The sequence below is a fragment of the Ruditapes philippinarum genome, unplaced genomic scaffold, assembly GCF_026571515.1.
Source record: "Ruditapes philippinarum isolate M1 unplaced genomic scaffold, ASM2657151v2 ctg685_1_1_1_1, whole genome shotgun sequence".
Lineage (NCBI taxonomy): Eukaryota > Metazoa > Mollusca > Bivalvia > Venerida > Veneridae > Ruditapes > Ruditapes philippinarum.
Window position 1 is genome coordinate 32,098 of NW_026857381.1, and position 16,448 is coordinate 48,545.

Consider the following 16,448-nt stretch of genomic DNA (forward strand, 5'->3'; position numbering starts at 1 on the left):
TTCAATTTATTTCAAAGTATATTTCTTAACTATCTTTGCATACATTTCTGTTTAAAGTGCCTCAGCTCATTCATGTAAGAAATTCAAATGTTATGTTTTTAGGCTTTTAAACCTCAGTGGAGTCCCTTTAAGAGTGAACGGCCTTACACATAATTATGTTTGTTGATAAAAATGTCTTTTTATAAACAGTTACCTGTTAAAATCATATTTTTGTTAACGAATGCTAGTTATGCCTGTATATTAAATTTATTATTTACATGTGACAGAAACATAAACATTTACGCAAATCGGGTCAAACAATATGAAAGTAAATGACCTACTATTTTTTAAGGGAGTATCTCAAGACATTTATTGATTTATGTTTTCTGAACTTTAACCAATATACTTAAGACTTTTACGTACACACCATTTTCATTTACCAATATTGTAACAATAGAAAGAGATAAAGTGAAAAAGTATGTAGTAAAACCATATGATAAAATAATAATTAAGAATGAATTACTCGCTCCCCACCAAAATGTATCAACCAATCAGAAATTAATGGCGAACAGGTCACGTGCTCAGATTTCGTGGCGTGCTAGCTGCTGATTTCGGCAGCCAAACCGGGCTGAGGCATAGTGAAAGACGGACGGAATTTACGCGATTTTCACCGTAAGGAGGCCTTTTGGGCTTCCGGAATCGATCTGGAAATAAGCATTAAGGCTTAAGCTTTAAGATGACAATAATATTGTTTCTTGTAGACACCAGTGCGTCTATGAATCAGCGCACATACTTAGGAACCTCTTTGATCGACATAGCGAAAGCATCAGTCGAGAATTTTATGAAGGTAAATAAACATAAAAGGCATAGTTTTCGATTGACATGTTAGTTTGTGATATGACAAAGAAATCTGACTCATAATTTTGCATTTTATTTATTCTTTAGATAAGAGCTCGCGATCCAAACAGTCGGTGGGACAGGTACATGCTTTTGACTTTGGAGGATCCCCCGTCAAATATCAAGGTATTTTCACTTTATTCAAGTCCGATCAGCAAAACTATGCCATCATATCGGTTGAAAATTTATTCATTCACATAATCCGACACGGTTTCAAGCGTTTGGTCGAATGTAACACACAGAAATCGCCACAAAAATCACAGCGAAGTCCAACGTACGTCCATTCGCCATTGCTTTCTCCGTGTTGGTAGTGCATTGTGGGAAAAATTTCAATAAGTTACTATAAATAAATCGACCTTCCTAATTTGCATATATATGTAGGTCAATTTGTGTATCACAAAGAAATCAAAGTACTTGACGTATCATTATTTACCCTGCAGCACGAGATGCATATTACTCAATTAACTGGTTATTATTTTTATTTCAGAAAATAGATATATAAAAATAAAGCCATTGAATACATATCTATATGAAGAAAATACTAGAAATTGCAGTTAAAGAATAAAAAGAGGAGAATAATAATAAAAAAAAAATTTCAAGTTTTTTTTTTAAATTTCTATAATTAAAACACAGTCAGATATAAAATTCAAAAATGTACAAACATTCTATGAAAAATCTGGCTTGTCAATTTAAAATGGTGACAAGTAATGAAAGTTTTTTTTAAACCTTTCTTTCCGACAAGTATTTTATGGATGGTAACATTCATGTGTAATATATACTGTAAATGAACTGATGATAGTGAAATGCTCACTGATTAATTTGACAGATGTTGACTGTTGTTCTGTCTAATATGATTTTAATTTATTTTTATTTTGACTTGTTTGAAATGAAAAAAAAAACTGAAAAAAAAAAAATAAAAAAACAAAAACAAAACAAAAAACCAAACAATGTTAACTTCATGTCAGTTCAGTTACAATTTATTATTTAGGTAGTATAAAGACTGAAGTTAATATTTGAAAGAGTTAATATAAACTATTGTTCAGTTTTAAGCAATTTATTTTGGAAATTTGCCAATTTTCAATTTTTCAAATTTAATAATATAAAAATGTATAATCATTACTATGTTGGTGACTTGTGTTGTGATTTGAAACCAGTCTCCCCCCAACCCCCCCCCCCCCCCAAAAAAAAAAAAAATTATCAACAGTTACATCATGTGTTGCAGTGTTGCAACATATTTTAAGACTTATATTTGTTTTACAGGCAGGTTGGAAGGAGAATCATGCAACATTCACTGCTGAGTTGAAGAATCTGACAGCAGCTGGGATAACCTCTATGGGAAATGCAATGAAAAGTTGTTTTGATTTGCTCAATGTTAATCGAATGCAATCTGGAATTGACACATATGGGCAGGTAATAAAACTGTGTGTAAATAAAGTAGTAAAAGGCAACAACAATACCAACAACACAACCACTTATAACATGACATATAAACAATATATTTTTTAAACAGTATAACACACTTTGTATCTAGGTCTTGTTGTAATATGCTGTGAAGTTTAAAATGTCAACTTGAAATAATAGTTTGGTTTTTGTAAAATTGTAATACATTAAAGTGTTACATTTTTGTTTGTAATGGGGCATATTGTGTCTTTCACAGCTTTTCTAAGTAGATGCTTACATAAAATTCGATGGTTTTGGATATAAATGAATAAAATTGCAAGAAGCCTTCTAACAATATATTTAGTCACATCAATGGAACCCAACACAGTGTTGTGATAGTGTAAAAAGGTAATTCTAGAGAAAAAAAATAGTTTATATATAATATATAAATATAAAAAAGGTATATATATTTTTATCTAGAATTACCGTTTTACACTATCCCAACACTGTGCAGGGTCCCTTTGAGTCACATAGGTCACAATCAGACACAGTGTTAATTCAATTTTATATTGAATACATCAAAACCTGTCGAGCATATCAAAAACCTATATGATGATTTTAAAGGGGAGATAATCATAGTTACCAACCTTAACTAACTATATTATTAAACATAGGAAACAATAATAAACCCAGGAAACAATGATTATATTAATAGTAACAAAAAAACTCCTGTCTGTATTGATAATGAAAACATTTTATGTATACAAAACAAAATATATACAATGCATGAACATTGCAATGCTTTGATACAGTTTTAATTATGTTTTTTTTTGCATTTGTTTGAACTTACTGAGCATTGAATGTTGTTATTTACTTGCAGGGAAGATGTCCTCACTATTTAGAACCTGCAGTGATCATTACACTTACTGATGGTGGAAAACTTACCTCTTTTAGTGGTGTTCAGCCAGAGGTAATTTCTACAATAGTAAAAAAAATAATAAAGTGGATGATTATGGTCCTCTATGGCCCTTAATTTAGTTTAAGTTCTCTCTTACAAAATCCAGTTTGTAGTTGAAATGTTAAGGTATAGGGTTAAATATGTGTTTGTAAGCACCAAGTTTACAAAAAAAAAACAAAAAAAAACTTAAAAATATTCAGCAAAATTTAGCCTATATGGCATATAGCATTATGGTATAGTAGAAGCTTATCTTGGTCATTTGATTCTATTATTGTCAGTTGATATGAGTAAAATATTTGCAACCTCGCAGGCATAAATCTGGTTGTAAATGAAATGTATTTTATAAGAAAAAACAAAAAAGGAAGACTTTATGCTATTGCAAATAAAACAAAATGCAAAAAAACTTAAAATATCAAGAAAATTTAACATGTAAAGATTAAAAATTATACAAAATTATACTTTAATTTCAGTTGAATATTCCCATGAACACATCTTGCGTCCCTGGTCATGAGTTGACAAAGGAACCGTTCCGATGGGATCAACGAATATTTGGCCTTGTAATGAGGTTACCTGGCAGCGTGCCAATTGATCTTAGTAGTAATACATTTATCCCATCAGCAGATAATCATCCACTAGATCTGATGTGTGAAGTTACAGGAGGTAATAAAACTGTGCATAAACTGAGTAGTAGTGAAAGGCTGTTAATATTCACAATGTATCTATTAGGTCTTGCATTATGTTGTACAATTATTTTCAACATGAAGATACATGCATGATGTTTTTATAACATTATGAATCAGAACATGCATTCCCTCATTGATAAATTCTTTAAGCCAAATTTTGGTTGTTTCATATGAAATTTTATCAGAATATCATAAGATGGGTGAGATTTTTTTCACAGGTTGGGAAAGGATCCATTTCCTTAAATTTCGAGAAAAATAACACAGTATCCTGCTAAAAGGAACTTCATGTAAAGTGAATATGGGAAAACTGCCTGATTTTAAAGAATTTTTATGCCCCCACAGAGTGGGAGCATATAGCGTTGCACTTGTCCGTCCGAGTGTCAGTCAGTCCAGATGTCCGTCAGTCCGTCCGTACGTCCCGAAATCTTGTGAACGCAACTCCTCTTAAACCGACAAATGGCAGATTTTGCTTAAACTTACAGGGATGAACAACCTTAATGTGTAGATGGAAGTAAAGGAAGGAATTTTCACTGCGACCAAATTTAACAGAATTATGGCCCTTTGTTGATTTTTTCACTAGATATTATGAAGAAATTTTGTGAACGCAACTCCTCTTAAACTGCATGGCAGATTTTGCTCAAACTTACAGGGATGAACAACCTTAATATGTAGATGGTAGTAAAGGAAGGAATTTTTGCTGCGACCAAATTTAACAGAATTATGGCCCTTTGTTGATTTTTTCACTATATACTATGTAGAAATTTTGTGAACGCAACTCCTCTTAAACCGGATGGCAGATTTTGCTTAAACTTACAGGGATGAACAACCTTAAGGTGAAGATGGTAGTTAAGGAAGGAATTTTCGCTGCGACCAAACTTTACAGAATTATGGCCCTTTGTTGATTTTTTCACTATATTCTATATAGAAATTTTGTGAATGCAACTCCTCTTAAACCGGATGGCAGATTTTGCTTAAACTTCCAAGGATGAACAACCTTTATGTGTAGATGGCAGTAAAGGAAGGAATTTTTGCTGCAACCAAATTTAACAGAATTATGGCCCTTTGTTCTTTTTTTCATTATATACTATGTAGAAATTTTGTGAATGCAACTCCTCTTAAACCAGATGGCAGATTTTGCTTAAACTTCCAGGGATTAACAACCTTAATGTGTAGATGGTAGTAAAGGTAGGAATTTTTGCTGAAACCAAATTTAACAGAATTATGGCCCTTTGTTGATTTTTAGTTTTCAACTTGTGGCACATGTAGTCCAAAAAATATTTGACCTAGAGTCATAAGATTGACAGAACAGTGGTGTGTTAGGGCATCCGTGTCCTATGGACACATTTCTAGTTTCATAGGAGATGCAGGACATAAATGGCCTTTGTTGTAGAAGGAAAAAAGGCCCTGTTTGGCAACCAAATCCAATAGCCACTTTATAATTGCTGAAGCTTACAGCTAATGGTAGTTAAAAGTTTTCTTATAATTCTTATTATCTTTATTTAGGCATGATGTCTAATTCATTTACCAGCAGTATTGTTACGATGCTTCCATATTGACATGTTATTTTTTTGGTTCACTAATTTTCTGATCTTGACAATTTTCAGACGTATCCTCTGAATGACATTTAAGTATTGGTTTATTTGTGTAAGTTTTCATACTCGTGTAAAATTTAAATGATTGAAATGTGTTTCTTTTACAGGTCGTTCATATGCAGTTTATAATCAAAAGATGTTAAATGCAGCAATAGAAAGTCTTGTGTCTAAAGTACAAAATGGCGTAGTAATACAATTTGAAAAAATAGGTCCTGATCCACCATTGTTGCCAAATGAACTAAACAAGCTGGAGAACGAGAGTATGAAAGGTGAGTATTGTAAAGAATAGGCCTATCTTAGCTTGTTTAATCAAACAATAGTCTGGCTGTCCTACTTGCTTGCAATGCATGTCAGTGTAACACTTTACGTTTTGCTGCAACTTATATTTCAAAATCCACAAGTAGGACTTGTCTTTGGTTAAGGTCAATGATGTAAAACTACTTGCCCCTCACGACTGTGGGTTTAAATCCTGCCAGGATGTTTTTGAATTCTTATATGTGAGAAAACTATCAAGTTACATTTTGTAGCTTACAGAAGATTGGTGGTTTACCCTGGTGCTGGGTCTTGCCTGAAATAATGAACAGAGGTGCACCTGGGGTCTTCACCAGTAAAGAGAGAAAGTAGCCATATGACCATAACAGTGTTGATATAGGAAAAGAAACATAGCATCTTTTCAGGGTCTTATTTGTATGTTTTTGTTCAAGACCCAATACTCTTTAACAGGACTTTTAACTATATAATTGTTATAATTGTTTGTCATTTATAATATCCCTACCTGTACTTTGTTTACTGTCAAGGTGTATAAACATTGGAAAACTTACCTAACATTAAAGAGGACAAAAGTGGTTTTGTTTGATCAAATAATTTCTTGCCTTATAGAATATTTTCTGTTCATATAGAGAAATTAATCAAATGTTTCATTGGTTGAATAGATAAATTGTGTCTAATAAATTTGGCACAACCTGTCAAGTCTTCAATTCTGCTGGACATAAAGATTGTCACAAAAATTTTATTGTGTTTGCAAAATATTATATTGTTGCAATATTTAACATTCTATTTAATCTAAACAGCATTTCTTCATATGTTGTCTCAATATGTGTTTAGAAGTACTTTTTGCATTTTCTGAATTTTAAACAGTATTTCTGGCACTAATGTATCTTCCAAAACTTAATTAAAACACAATTCATTGTTTCAGAAAATCAAAGTATGAATGGTCAGATAATCAAAATGGAGGAGGAGCCAAAAGCTGCAGCCACACCCCCACCCTCCCATTTACCGGGAAACACAAGTTGGCATAACCTACGGCGTTTGATATTAGTACCACGGTCAGCGCAGAAAGGTTATTCTGTTGGTCACTGGCCAATACCAGAGTCTTTCTGGCCAGATAATACAAATCAAACTTTGGTGAGTAATGTTTGATTATTTGTATATACATGTTTGTATGCATGTTTTTAAAAAACATTTGAAGATTGCTTAATTATGAGAAATAGTTGAGAGTTTTTATGTTAAAAAGTGTAAAGGTTTTAACAAAAATTGACTTTTCTTAAAAATTGGTCTTGTAAGAGATGTAAAAGTGTGTTCCAAACACTTTCATTCTATATATAAATCAGGTAATTTGTTGAAGATTGACAGATTTATTTGTAGTTCTTTATAATTAAAATTTTAGAAGAAAAGTTTTAATTTGAAAGTAGTCATCTATATTTGAATTAAAACTTTGTATTTGTAAACTTAAGTTCAAGACAAGAATATAGCTAGTTATCAAGATAATATGTGATCATATTAATCTGCCTGTACCTTTAACCTCTGTAAAGCTTAATAGTTATACTAGTTATACTGAAAGGTATAAGTAACGGAAAGATCACAAAGTTCAATTTGGGAAGCATGCTTAATTTAAGTGCATTCATCTCCCTTTGAATAAACTTTTAAAACAACAACAACAACCATCAACTTTATGCAAGATCTGTAATGGACCTCTATTGAAATTGGGATAAGTCTTCATGAAGCCAGATGCCTCCTTTGAAATAAGGCCTTGAGGTTATTAAACTTTTTCCCGAGTTCAGTTTCAAATATCAGGGTTTTCATTGGTTAGTGTATTCTGTGGCAGTTTCAGACCGATCAGATACCAGAGACCTGAGTTTGAGCTTAGGGAAATTGTTTATAACCTTGGGCCAAGATCTGTTAATTAAACAAAGTTTATCTACTTATGAACGTGTTTATAAATGCAAGCTTTATACACTTATCTCCCTTATTAAAACTGAAGCAAACTCACAAGAACAATTATCTCCCTTTAATGAAAATTAAATTTAAGAAGAAATAGTTGTCTCCCTTTTAAATCAAATTTTTTGGGGAAGCATGATCACAGTAAGTGACAGGTTGTTGTTTCTACATGCAGAAAGAGACCCTCCTGATTTGGTAGAGAACCAGGTCATGAGTGAGGGCAACCAATCTTGAAAGACAATGTACATGCAGTTAGTGAGTCTAGATTTTAATACAAACTTCTTTTTTTGTGGTGAAAAAGAAAAGAAAAGAAAAAGATTTTTTTTATGTGGAATGAATGACCTAAGCTATTTAGTGTTTATACATGAATTGAAAGCTGTAAGCTGTGATTTGGTCATTTGTTAATGACAGTTGATACTGAAATCATTGAATCGATTTGTATTAACAGACATTGTCTGGCTTTGTTCTGAAGTATACAAGTGTTTCTATACATTTGAGAGAACAAATCTTGCAAAGACCTTTGTTCATTGATATTACAAATGGCAAAATATAAGCAAAATTGTATAAACGGACTTGTCAAATATACAATCATTACTATTACTCTGTATATAGTAACATTTACCTTTCATAAGTAAGAAATTTAAAGAAATATGTTGAAAGATTTAAGCCTATGGAAATAATCTGCAATGATGTAATGAAATATTTGAAAGAACAGTCATAGGCATAACTTGCAGACGTTTGGAAAGTGTAGCATAGTCCAATTTATTATTTTGTAGCTGTTTGATTGATTAACCAATTTATGTTTTAAATTACTTTTGCAGGCACCAAGATCAGCGCATCCAAATGTTCAATTCTCGTGCAATCCCTGTGAGCCAATGGTTATAGACAATCTACCTTTTGATAAATACGAACTCGAACCCTCACCCCTTACGCAGTATATATTGGAGCGTAGACAACCAAATGTTTGCTGGCAGGTTTTTATAAGTAACAGTGCTAGATATAGTGAACTTGGACATCCTTTTGGATATATAAAAGCCAGTAGTACATTGTCTAGTGTCAATTTATTTGTGATGCCCTATAATTATCCAGTGTTATTACCATTGTTAGGTAAGTTGGGGTTCTTAGGGTTCAATTTGAAATTTGGTTTGATTTTGACTCTTTAGGTACCAATCATATGTTATTGTGCTGTTTCCATGAAATGTTATTTTTATGCCCTCCACATAGGGTAAGGGGTGTATATTTTTGCCATTGTCTGTCTGTCTGTCCCTATACTGACAAAACAGTGCAATTTTGGAGCATCTATGTCCTATGGACACATAATCTTTACATTTTCTTTTTTTTTGAAAATGCTCCTTTAATAAAAGGTTGAAGTATCAAGTTGAAAATTAAATTAATTTTTTATTTGAAATTACATATGTTCTATTTTATACTGTTTAAAACATAAATATATTGCTCTTCAAATACTTACTTTTCCAATTTCTATCTTTGTATCTTTGTTAATGACTACTACTTTTTGAACAGTTCTGTCAACAATTTCATTATAAAGTGCTTTTATAGGATACCAAAAATTGGTCTTAAACCTGATCCTTTGATGATAATTTTTCATTTTACTGATTAAAACTGACCTATAATAAATAATATGTTATTATTCTCAATATTTCAGATGAGTTATTTAAGGTTCACAAATTAAAGCCGTCCCCTCAGTGGAGACAGAGGTTTGATAACTATATTAAAACTATGCCAGGATACTATGCACAGGTTAGTTTAAACTTGTAACACCTTTTCAAATGCATTCTAACTTAACATGACCTGAGATTAGGATATTTTTCTTTTACACTTGTGATTTCTTTTTATGAAAAAAATAGCAACAAAAACACAACTTAAATGGCATCGGGCCTCTCGCTGCTTTTTGCCATTTTAGCCATTTAGTAAAACTTTGATTTTGCCACAGAAATTCTAGTTATCAAGTTTCTTAAGATACATGTACTGTAAAATCACAAAGTTGACTTAGAGAATTTGTTGTCCAGGGTAAACCTTGGCAGTGATTGTAATAATAAATTTTATTTGTATAATCTTCACAGGATGTGACATAAAACTCTACCAAAATAGTAAAACCTAGTGAAATGTTATTAATATTTTATGTTTAAACAGCCATTGAAGAGAGCGTTAGCTAGAATGGGAGCTCATAATCTAGTACCAGAGAACATGGACAATTGTCTTTCATATAGTGTGATCACCTATCTAAAGAAATTGAAAAATATGGTATGTACATGTATATTTTTATTTATGTTCAGAGTCAAACCAATCGTAAGCATGATACTCTAAGGTAAATAACCAGGATTTTTTAAAATAGATTTATATGTCTTATAAATAGATATCTAGAGATTCAATCTGGCATCTTGATAAACTAGCTAAAAATAGATTGTTAACAGTAGAAATTCTATTTCTGTTTTAATTGTTCAAATGTTTGAATAATTTCATTGTTTGAATGCAAAGAAAGAAAATTGTGTGTATTGATCTTTGCTTAGACTTCTCGTGTCATTTCCTAGTAAATCAAATACTGTCTCGTAGTTTAAAATATTGGTAGTCTGATAATGGTTCTGTTGCAAATGTGTATCGTTTTATCCAGATAGAATTGTCACAATCATTGTTAATGAATTGTAAAACAATTCAATTTCTGAAATATGCTGCATTAATATTATCACTTTGTGTTAAATGATGCTGCTGTATATTGTATTATTTGATTTGATAGTGCTTTTCATTCTCAATTGTGAAGGTATCGGGGATTCCCAGTGTTCGAAATTAGCAGTAGTCCTATAGCTTTTCACAGTAAAAAGCCCGACCAGGCTACTGTATTTTCAGAGGCAATATAAACAACTGTTTTGAACAAATGAATTGTGCTAGTAAACTGTTTTTAGGGCTAGTGAATATTCCAATCTGGTAGTCCGACCAGCCTAGTCGATTCAAATCCTAATTTCTTACACTGGATTCCTATATTTTGTACAAGGGTTTGAGCAGAAAATAGACTGGGGGTATCTATTGAGTTGATAAGGTTCAGTTCAGAGTTGAGTCCTACTAGGGTTGTTTTTTTGTTTTTTTTGTTAGGAGGCTATCCGCCTAGTTTAAGTTATATCTATTTTTCAGTCCGAAATAGTGCATGTACCTCGACCTGTAAAACTTGAAATTGTTACAGTGCCAGTTTGAAAAAAATTCATCCATAAAAAGAAGAAAGCAGATGAATACTAGTTGTTGACTTTGAAAATGTTTTGCTTATAAAATATACATGTATTTACTATTAAAACTACAGGTATATTGAAACTGATGATACATCTTGAATGGAGTTTTATACAGTCTCTTACACTACCCTGTAGAACCTTTGTATGAATAAAGTTCTTATCGAGAAGTTATCCATAACACTCTAGATTAATGTGTTATCATTTGTTACAGGCCAAGATGGAGATGGACAGATTAGTGGCATCTGTTGGTTCTAAAGTTCCGCCACACGAGGGTATTAAAGTTAGCTCAAGGTAAATGTTAAATTATCTCTGCACAAGGGCATTTAGGTTAGCTCTAGGTAAATGTTTAATACTCTCTGCACAAGGGCATTTAGGTTAGCTCTTTTTTTTCCAAGATGTGCTGATTTCACTTTAATTACACAGGTTTTATAATTATGCTACACAACTGGTTTTTCAAGTGTTACTGAAAAGTGGAATAGATAAAAAAATACTTTCCTTTTCTGGAAATCAAACATCTACGTTATAGTGAAATTGATGGCATGTTTAATCTACGTTATAGTGTAATTGATGGCATGTTTTGCTGTTCAAATGATGACCTTGAACTCACTTTTCGGTTTTTGTTCAATAACAGTTTCAATGGTGCTAATTTGCTATCATTATGGTTTTGTTTAACAGTTTAGCAAAAGTTTAACAATTTTTAATGCAAAATTTACTCATTTAATGTCACTAACAGTACATACCAATTTCCTTTAAAGTAATTTTAAGTGATATTGAATTTTCTTGAATTGGTTTTCCTCCTGTTTTATTCCAATTATATAAAATTAGTTCTATATTTTAATGTTCTTAACTTTGTCATTGTTTGTCACCTGATATGTTAATAAAATTATTTTTGTCCCTATTTTAGAACAAAGACATCTGTATTACAAAGAAAGGATTTTAGCCAATTACTGAAGAATGTTGGAGGGAATTTATCCAGCCTTAAACAGGAGCTTACAGATTACAACACATTTACTATAGCTGTACCTGATAGAGAAATTAAACCTCAACAATTTAGGTAAACTATTAAGCCTTAACCCTCACTGAATTTGTGTGCTAATGATTTTCCAAGCTTTAAAATCTGAACCTTCCATTAATTGAACTACCAACAGTACAGAGATTGGTCAGACTTGCTATTTTAGGATATTTTGCACAATAGAATTTATAATTCTGGAATAATGAGGTGAGGGAATGAATGATCTGAAAATTTGCATACAAATTATTTATTGTTTTAGATCTACATTAAATGGTTCACAAATCTTGGAAAATATTTCCAGACCTGTAATGTAAAAAAAAAACCAACCCTCAGTGGAGTCCCTTCACTCGAATATATATTTTAAATGCTCACTTAACTCTATAGGTTTTTTTTCTACTATCAAACTGCAGTTATTATTCTCTTCCAACTTTTGTTTGAAGTTTAATTTAGTGAGGCATTAGATCTTATTTACGAAAATAGAAAAGCATTTTGAATTAAGTCTTGATATAAAAGAAGTATCGTTTCACAAAGGAACACATATATTAATGTATTTCATTTTCCCAGAATACTGTTTCATTTCCAGGAATCCGTATGATATTCCGCGGAAGAGTTTATTGGATCAGATAGCTAGGATGAAAACCAATTTCCTACAGACATCATATACCAATAAAACAAAACTTTCAGACACTGGTAATTCTTTCATTGTTTACAATATGTACTAAAATAGAATACTGTTTAGTTTCAGTTAAGTTTTATGACCTCTGATTTTAAATTGGGATCTACATAAAATTGCAATGATGTTTTTTTTCCCCCCTCAATTTCTAGTAAAAGGCAGTCAAAAAATGGTAATTTGGTCATATAATTGTTTATATTTGATAATAAAATGCTTGCTTAATAGATTTGATTTTTTTAGAACATCTTTTTGGGAAATCATTGATTTGTGACTTTGGAGCATAGTTAAAGCCTTGTTTGGTCAGAAAATGAACCACAACTTTTGCATGATCCTTCTGTTATAGGTGTTAAATAAAGTATAGGAGTTCAATATAGCCAGAGCAAGTTGAATTGTTCTGATTTGGTGACTCCAAAAGGTGGAGAGTCTACATAGTTGAAGTCCATGCCTGAAATGCTGTATGGATGTGTATCTATTATCTTCTTTCCCCAGTAGAGCATGAATATTGTCATAAAAATCTATATAGTCACTTAAAAACCAAATGAAATTATGAGTAAAAATACTTTGTCTTGCAGATGAATTACATAGTGTGCCCATAGGGCAAATGGGTAATTACCAAGAATACCTCAAAAAAATATATAGTGAATCGCCGCCACTACGGCAGTTAGAAAATACACCAACTAGAGTCCATATGTTTGGAAATCCTTTCAAAGTTAACAAGGTATGTTTCTGTTATATTCATGATTGAGCAGTCTATTTTTTTTCAGATCTTTTGAGTGGTTGCTTGGCCAAGAGCTTAATGCGTCATACTAGTGATCTAAAGATTGCTGGTCATGCGGGTTCAAAACTCGTCGGTGGCAAGCCGTTGTTTCCTTGAGCAAGAAACTTGACATGCATTGCTTAGTACTGGTTGGTTCCAGGAATGGGTTTGGGATGTTCAATAAGCTTATAGCTTCCAACACAGTTGAACAGTATAAGATGCAAAAAGATGAGATTTTTTAAGATGACAAAAGAATTTTTATTTTGAAATTGAAAATTCCATTGCATATAGACAGCAATATGTGTTATTTCTCATACGAGACATGTGATGTGTTTCAAGATGAATGGATTTTCATTGATAATGATCAGAAAAGATGTGGAGGTGCCAAGTCAAATACGGCTTCTCAAAATCTAAGAATGCTTTATTCAATCGGAGATTAATGTTGTCATAACTTGAAAGATAATGTAATAAAGCACGAGAATTTTTTTTTAATTTTCAGAACATCATGGTAGATGAGGCTGAAGACTCTATGTTAGGGGGCCAGCAGTCTCAGAAAAAGAGAAATATGGATGCTGCACCAGGGTCACCCGGACCTCGGAAAAGAAAACCAGGTTAGTACAAAGTTTTGTAGATATACTAAAGCTTAGATATAGTAGTACAGATCTTTTTGGAGGCCACTGAGTAACTTTGTCTTGCAAAAATCTTTGTTTTTGGAATTCAATTTATTGATGAGCAATACAAAATATTTTGGTCCGTATACAGATAAAAGGCTAGAAGTCATGTTAAATTGTTTTGAAAGCAGTATGACAGAATGCATCATTGTGAATAACCAGTGGTTTTATATTTTGGTGTTTCTTTTTAAAAAATCACAAAATTATGACTTTTTGAAGCATATTGTGGTTTGGCATGTTCTTTTCTTGTATATATTTGGCATGGAAAAAGGTGAAAAATGTAAAATAAAAAAATGTTATTATAATTTCCAGGGCCGCTACCCAAAGACACTCCAATACGACGTCCAAAAACACCACCAGTTGTTCCCAAAGTGGAAAAGTTGGAGCTGCAACCAATGTCTCCAATAAAAGAGGAATCTGATTCAGAACCAGGTATACTTTTAATCCTTATCTTTTTGAATCTTGTTCCGTTTTACTGAATAAAGACTTGTTTCCTTTGTGAATTTATGTGTGAAAAAGGAAATTGAGGAGCCAGCTGAAGTGAAGATCATAGCTTCATTTTATATAAGTCCAAGCTGACTTAGCTCCATACCAGTGGCATAGACAATATAACTCGAAGGGATAAGTCTTTTATCAATAGTGAAGTATGCCACTTACATGTTATGTCAGTTGACACTGACAAGTATTTTTATCTAGACCTTTTACTGTCATGTTAGTGCTGCTTAAATCATACATGTTTTTTTTACCAGATGTAATTTGAACATTTTTTGGTGAACTGTTTAAAAGTACTTCAATGCACTTACTAACAATAATTTGTGCATCAATTCTTGCATGGTGTGAGCACACCAGTAAACTTAATCTCTGTTTGATATTGAATCTGAAAGTTTTTTTCAGGATTGTTTAAAGTCAGCATAATTTTATTAGCCTTAATGATGCAGGAAGACTTCAGGTGGCCCTTCTTGCATTATGTTAGGTATGGGCGAGCACTAAGTATAACCCTGGCATTGAGCAAGCTGGATAAAGTCCAAAGAATGCAAAATTGGGGCACAAGCAAGCACCTGAGTAAGAACCCCACAGAGGTGAGGGGAAAGTGATTTGTAATCAAGGATGTTTTGTTTTTTTCTTCATATCTTTCTTTGTGTTTTATTTGTAGAATCGCCATCACCCAAAGACTTTGATATGAAACCTGTGATAAAGGAGGAGCCAGTAGAAATAAATCATGTGTATCATAGTGACAGTGACACTTCATTTACCAATCATGTTACAGAATTAAAAAATGGGCGGATTAGTCCAGAATCCCCAACCAATGAGAAAACAGTGATAAATAATAAACATAATAACAAATTGAATCATAAGAAAGACTTGAAAGTGTGGAACCATAATGTGTCATTACGGCAGCTTGTAGTGAAAGAAATTAGGAAACCTGGAAGAAGTAAGTGTAGTTTTGTTTTTGAATTAAAGAAAGTATATTGAAACAATGGTTTAGTTTATACTTATTTATTTTAGTTTGATTGTGTTGGAAGTTATAAGCGTATTGAAACACTTTCAGATCTGCTCCTAGAAGCAAAGTTTGTAAAGAGTGTAAAGATTTTTACTTGCGGAAACCACAGCTTGCTCCCGACTGTATTTAAACCAGGCAACTGGCAATCCTTAGATAACTAGTCTGACTTGTTAAAATATGTTTAAATATGGTAGGATTCAAATTCACAAAACTTTAAGTGAGGGTAAAGTTGTTTATACTTTACCCCTCGTCATTTTATTTGAGAAAGTAGCGGTATAATTCTTCTTCAGAATTAAAATAATTGTGTTTCTTCCCCTTGATTACAGTGAGTTACCAAATTTTATGTGGGATGTAGGAACCAAAATTCAAACATCAAATTAGATAACAACTGTTTTAGGCCTAATTTAACTATTTTGAAATGGACTGTTGTTTACATAAAGTATGTTTACTTGGGTTTTCATTTAGGGAGTCTCAAAGCATTGATTCCTTGACTTTCTATATTTCAGTTTCACCTGTTATTTCTCTTTCAGGATATGACACTCTGTTTGAACATATGAACAAAGTTCAGGGAAGTTATGAAATTAAGTGTGCCTTTGTCCAGGAGATTATTCACGAGGCAGGAAGGTTCAAGAAGAAAGTGCTCATTGACTTGTTGGAAAAGTTCGAAAGATCTTTGACTCAACATTCCAAAACGAATGATAAATTTAGATGATGCTGGCGTGCAATGAATGTGTGTGTGTATATGTGTGATTTTTGTGTGGCAAGTTAACTTAAACCTGTATGTGTATTTATTTACATAGGATGCCTGTTAAAAATCCAGTTATACATCAGTTATACATTAAAATAAACCTCTTAGGACAAGAAATTTACAATGGTTATTTTTAAAAAAAAA

General features: G+C 32.2%; 1 protein-coding gene across 1 annotated transcript; it reads left to right on the forward strand.

The window, feature by feature from the left end:
- The first annotated feature begins 527 nt into the window (after window positions 1–527).
- LOC132749545 (integrator complex subunit 6-like) lies at window positions 528–16,434 on the forward strand. Its single transcript, XM_060739354.1, has 18 exons — window positions 528–826; window positions 925–1,002; window positions 2,137–2,286; window positions 3,137–3,226; window positions 3,685–3,874; window positions 5,597–5,758; window positions 6,685–6,893; window positions 8,528–8,813; window positions 9,370–9,464; window positions 9,858–9,968; window positions 11,154–11,233; window positions 11,847–11,996; window positions 12,538–12,644; window positions 13,200–13,345; window positions 13,884–13,995; window positions 14,368–14,487; window positions 15,209–15,487; window positions 16,087–16,434. The coding sequence occupies exons 1-18, from the start codon at window positions 716–718 to the stop codon at window positions 16,266–16,268; spliced, it is 2,658 nt and encodes an 885-aa protein (XP_060595337.1). The 5' UTR covers window positions 528–715; the 3' UTR covers window positions 16,269–16,434.
- The last annotated feature ends 14 nt before the right edge of the window (window positions 16,435–16,448 follow it).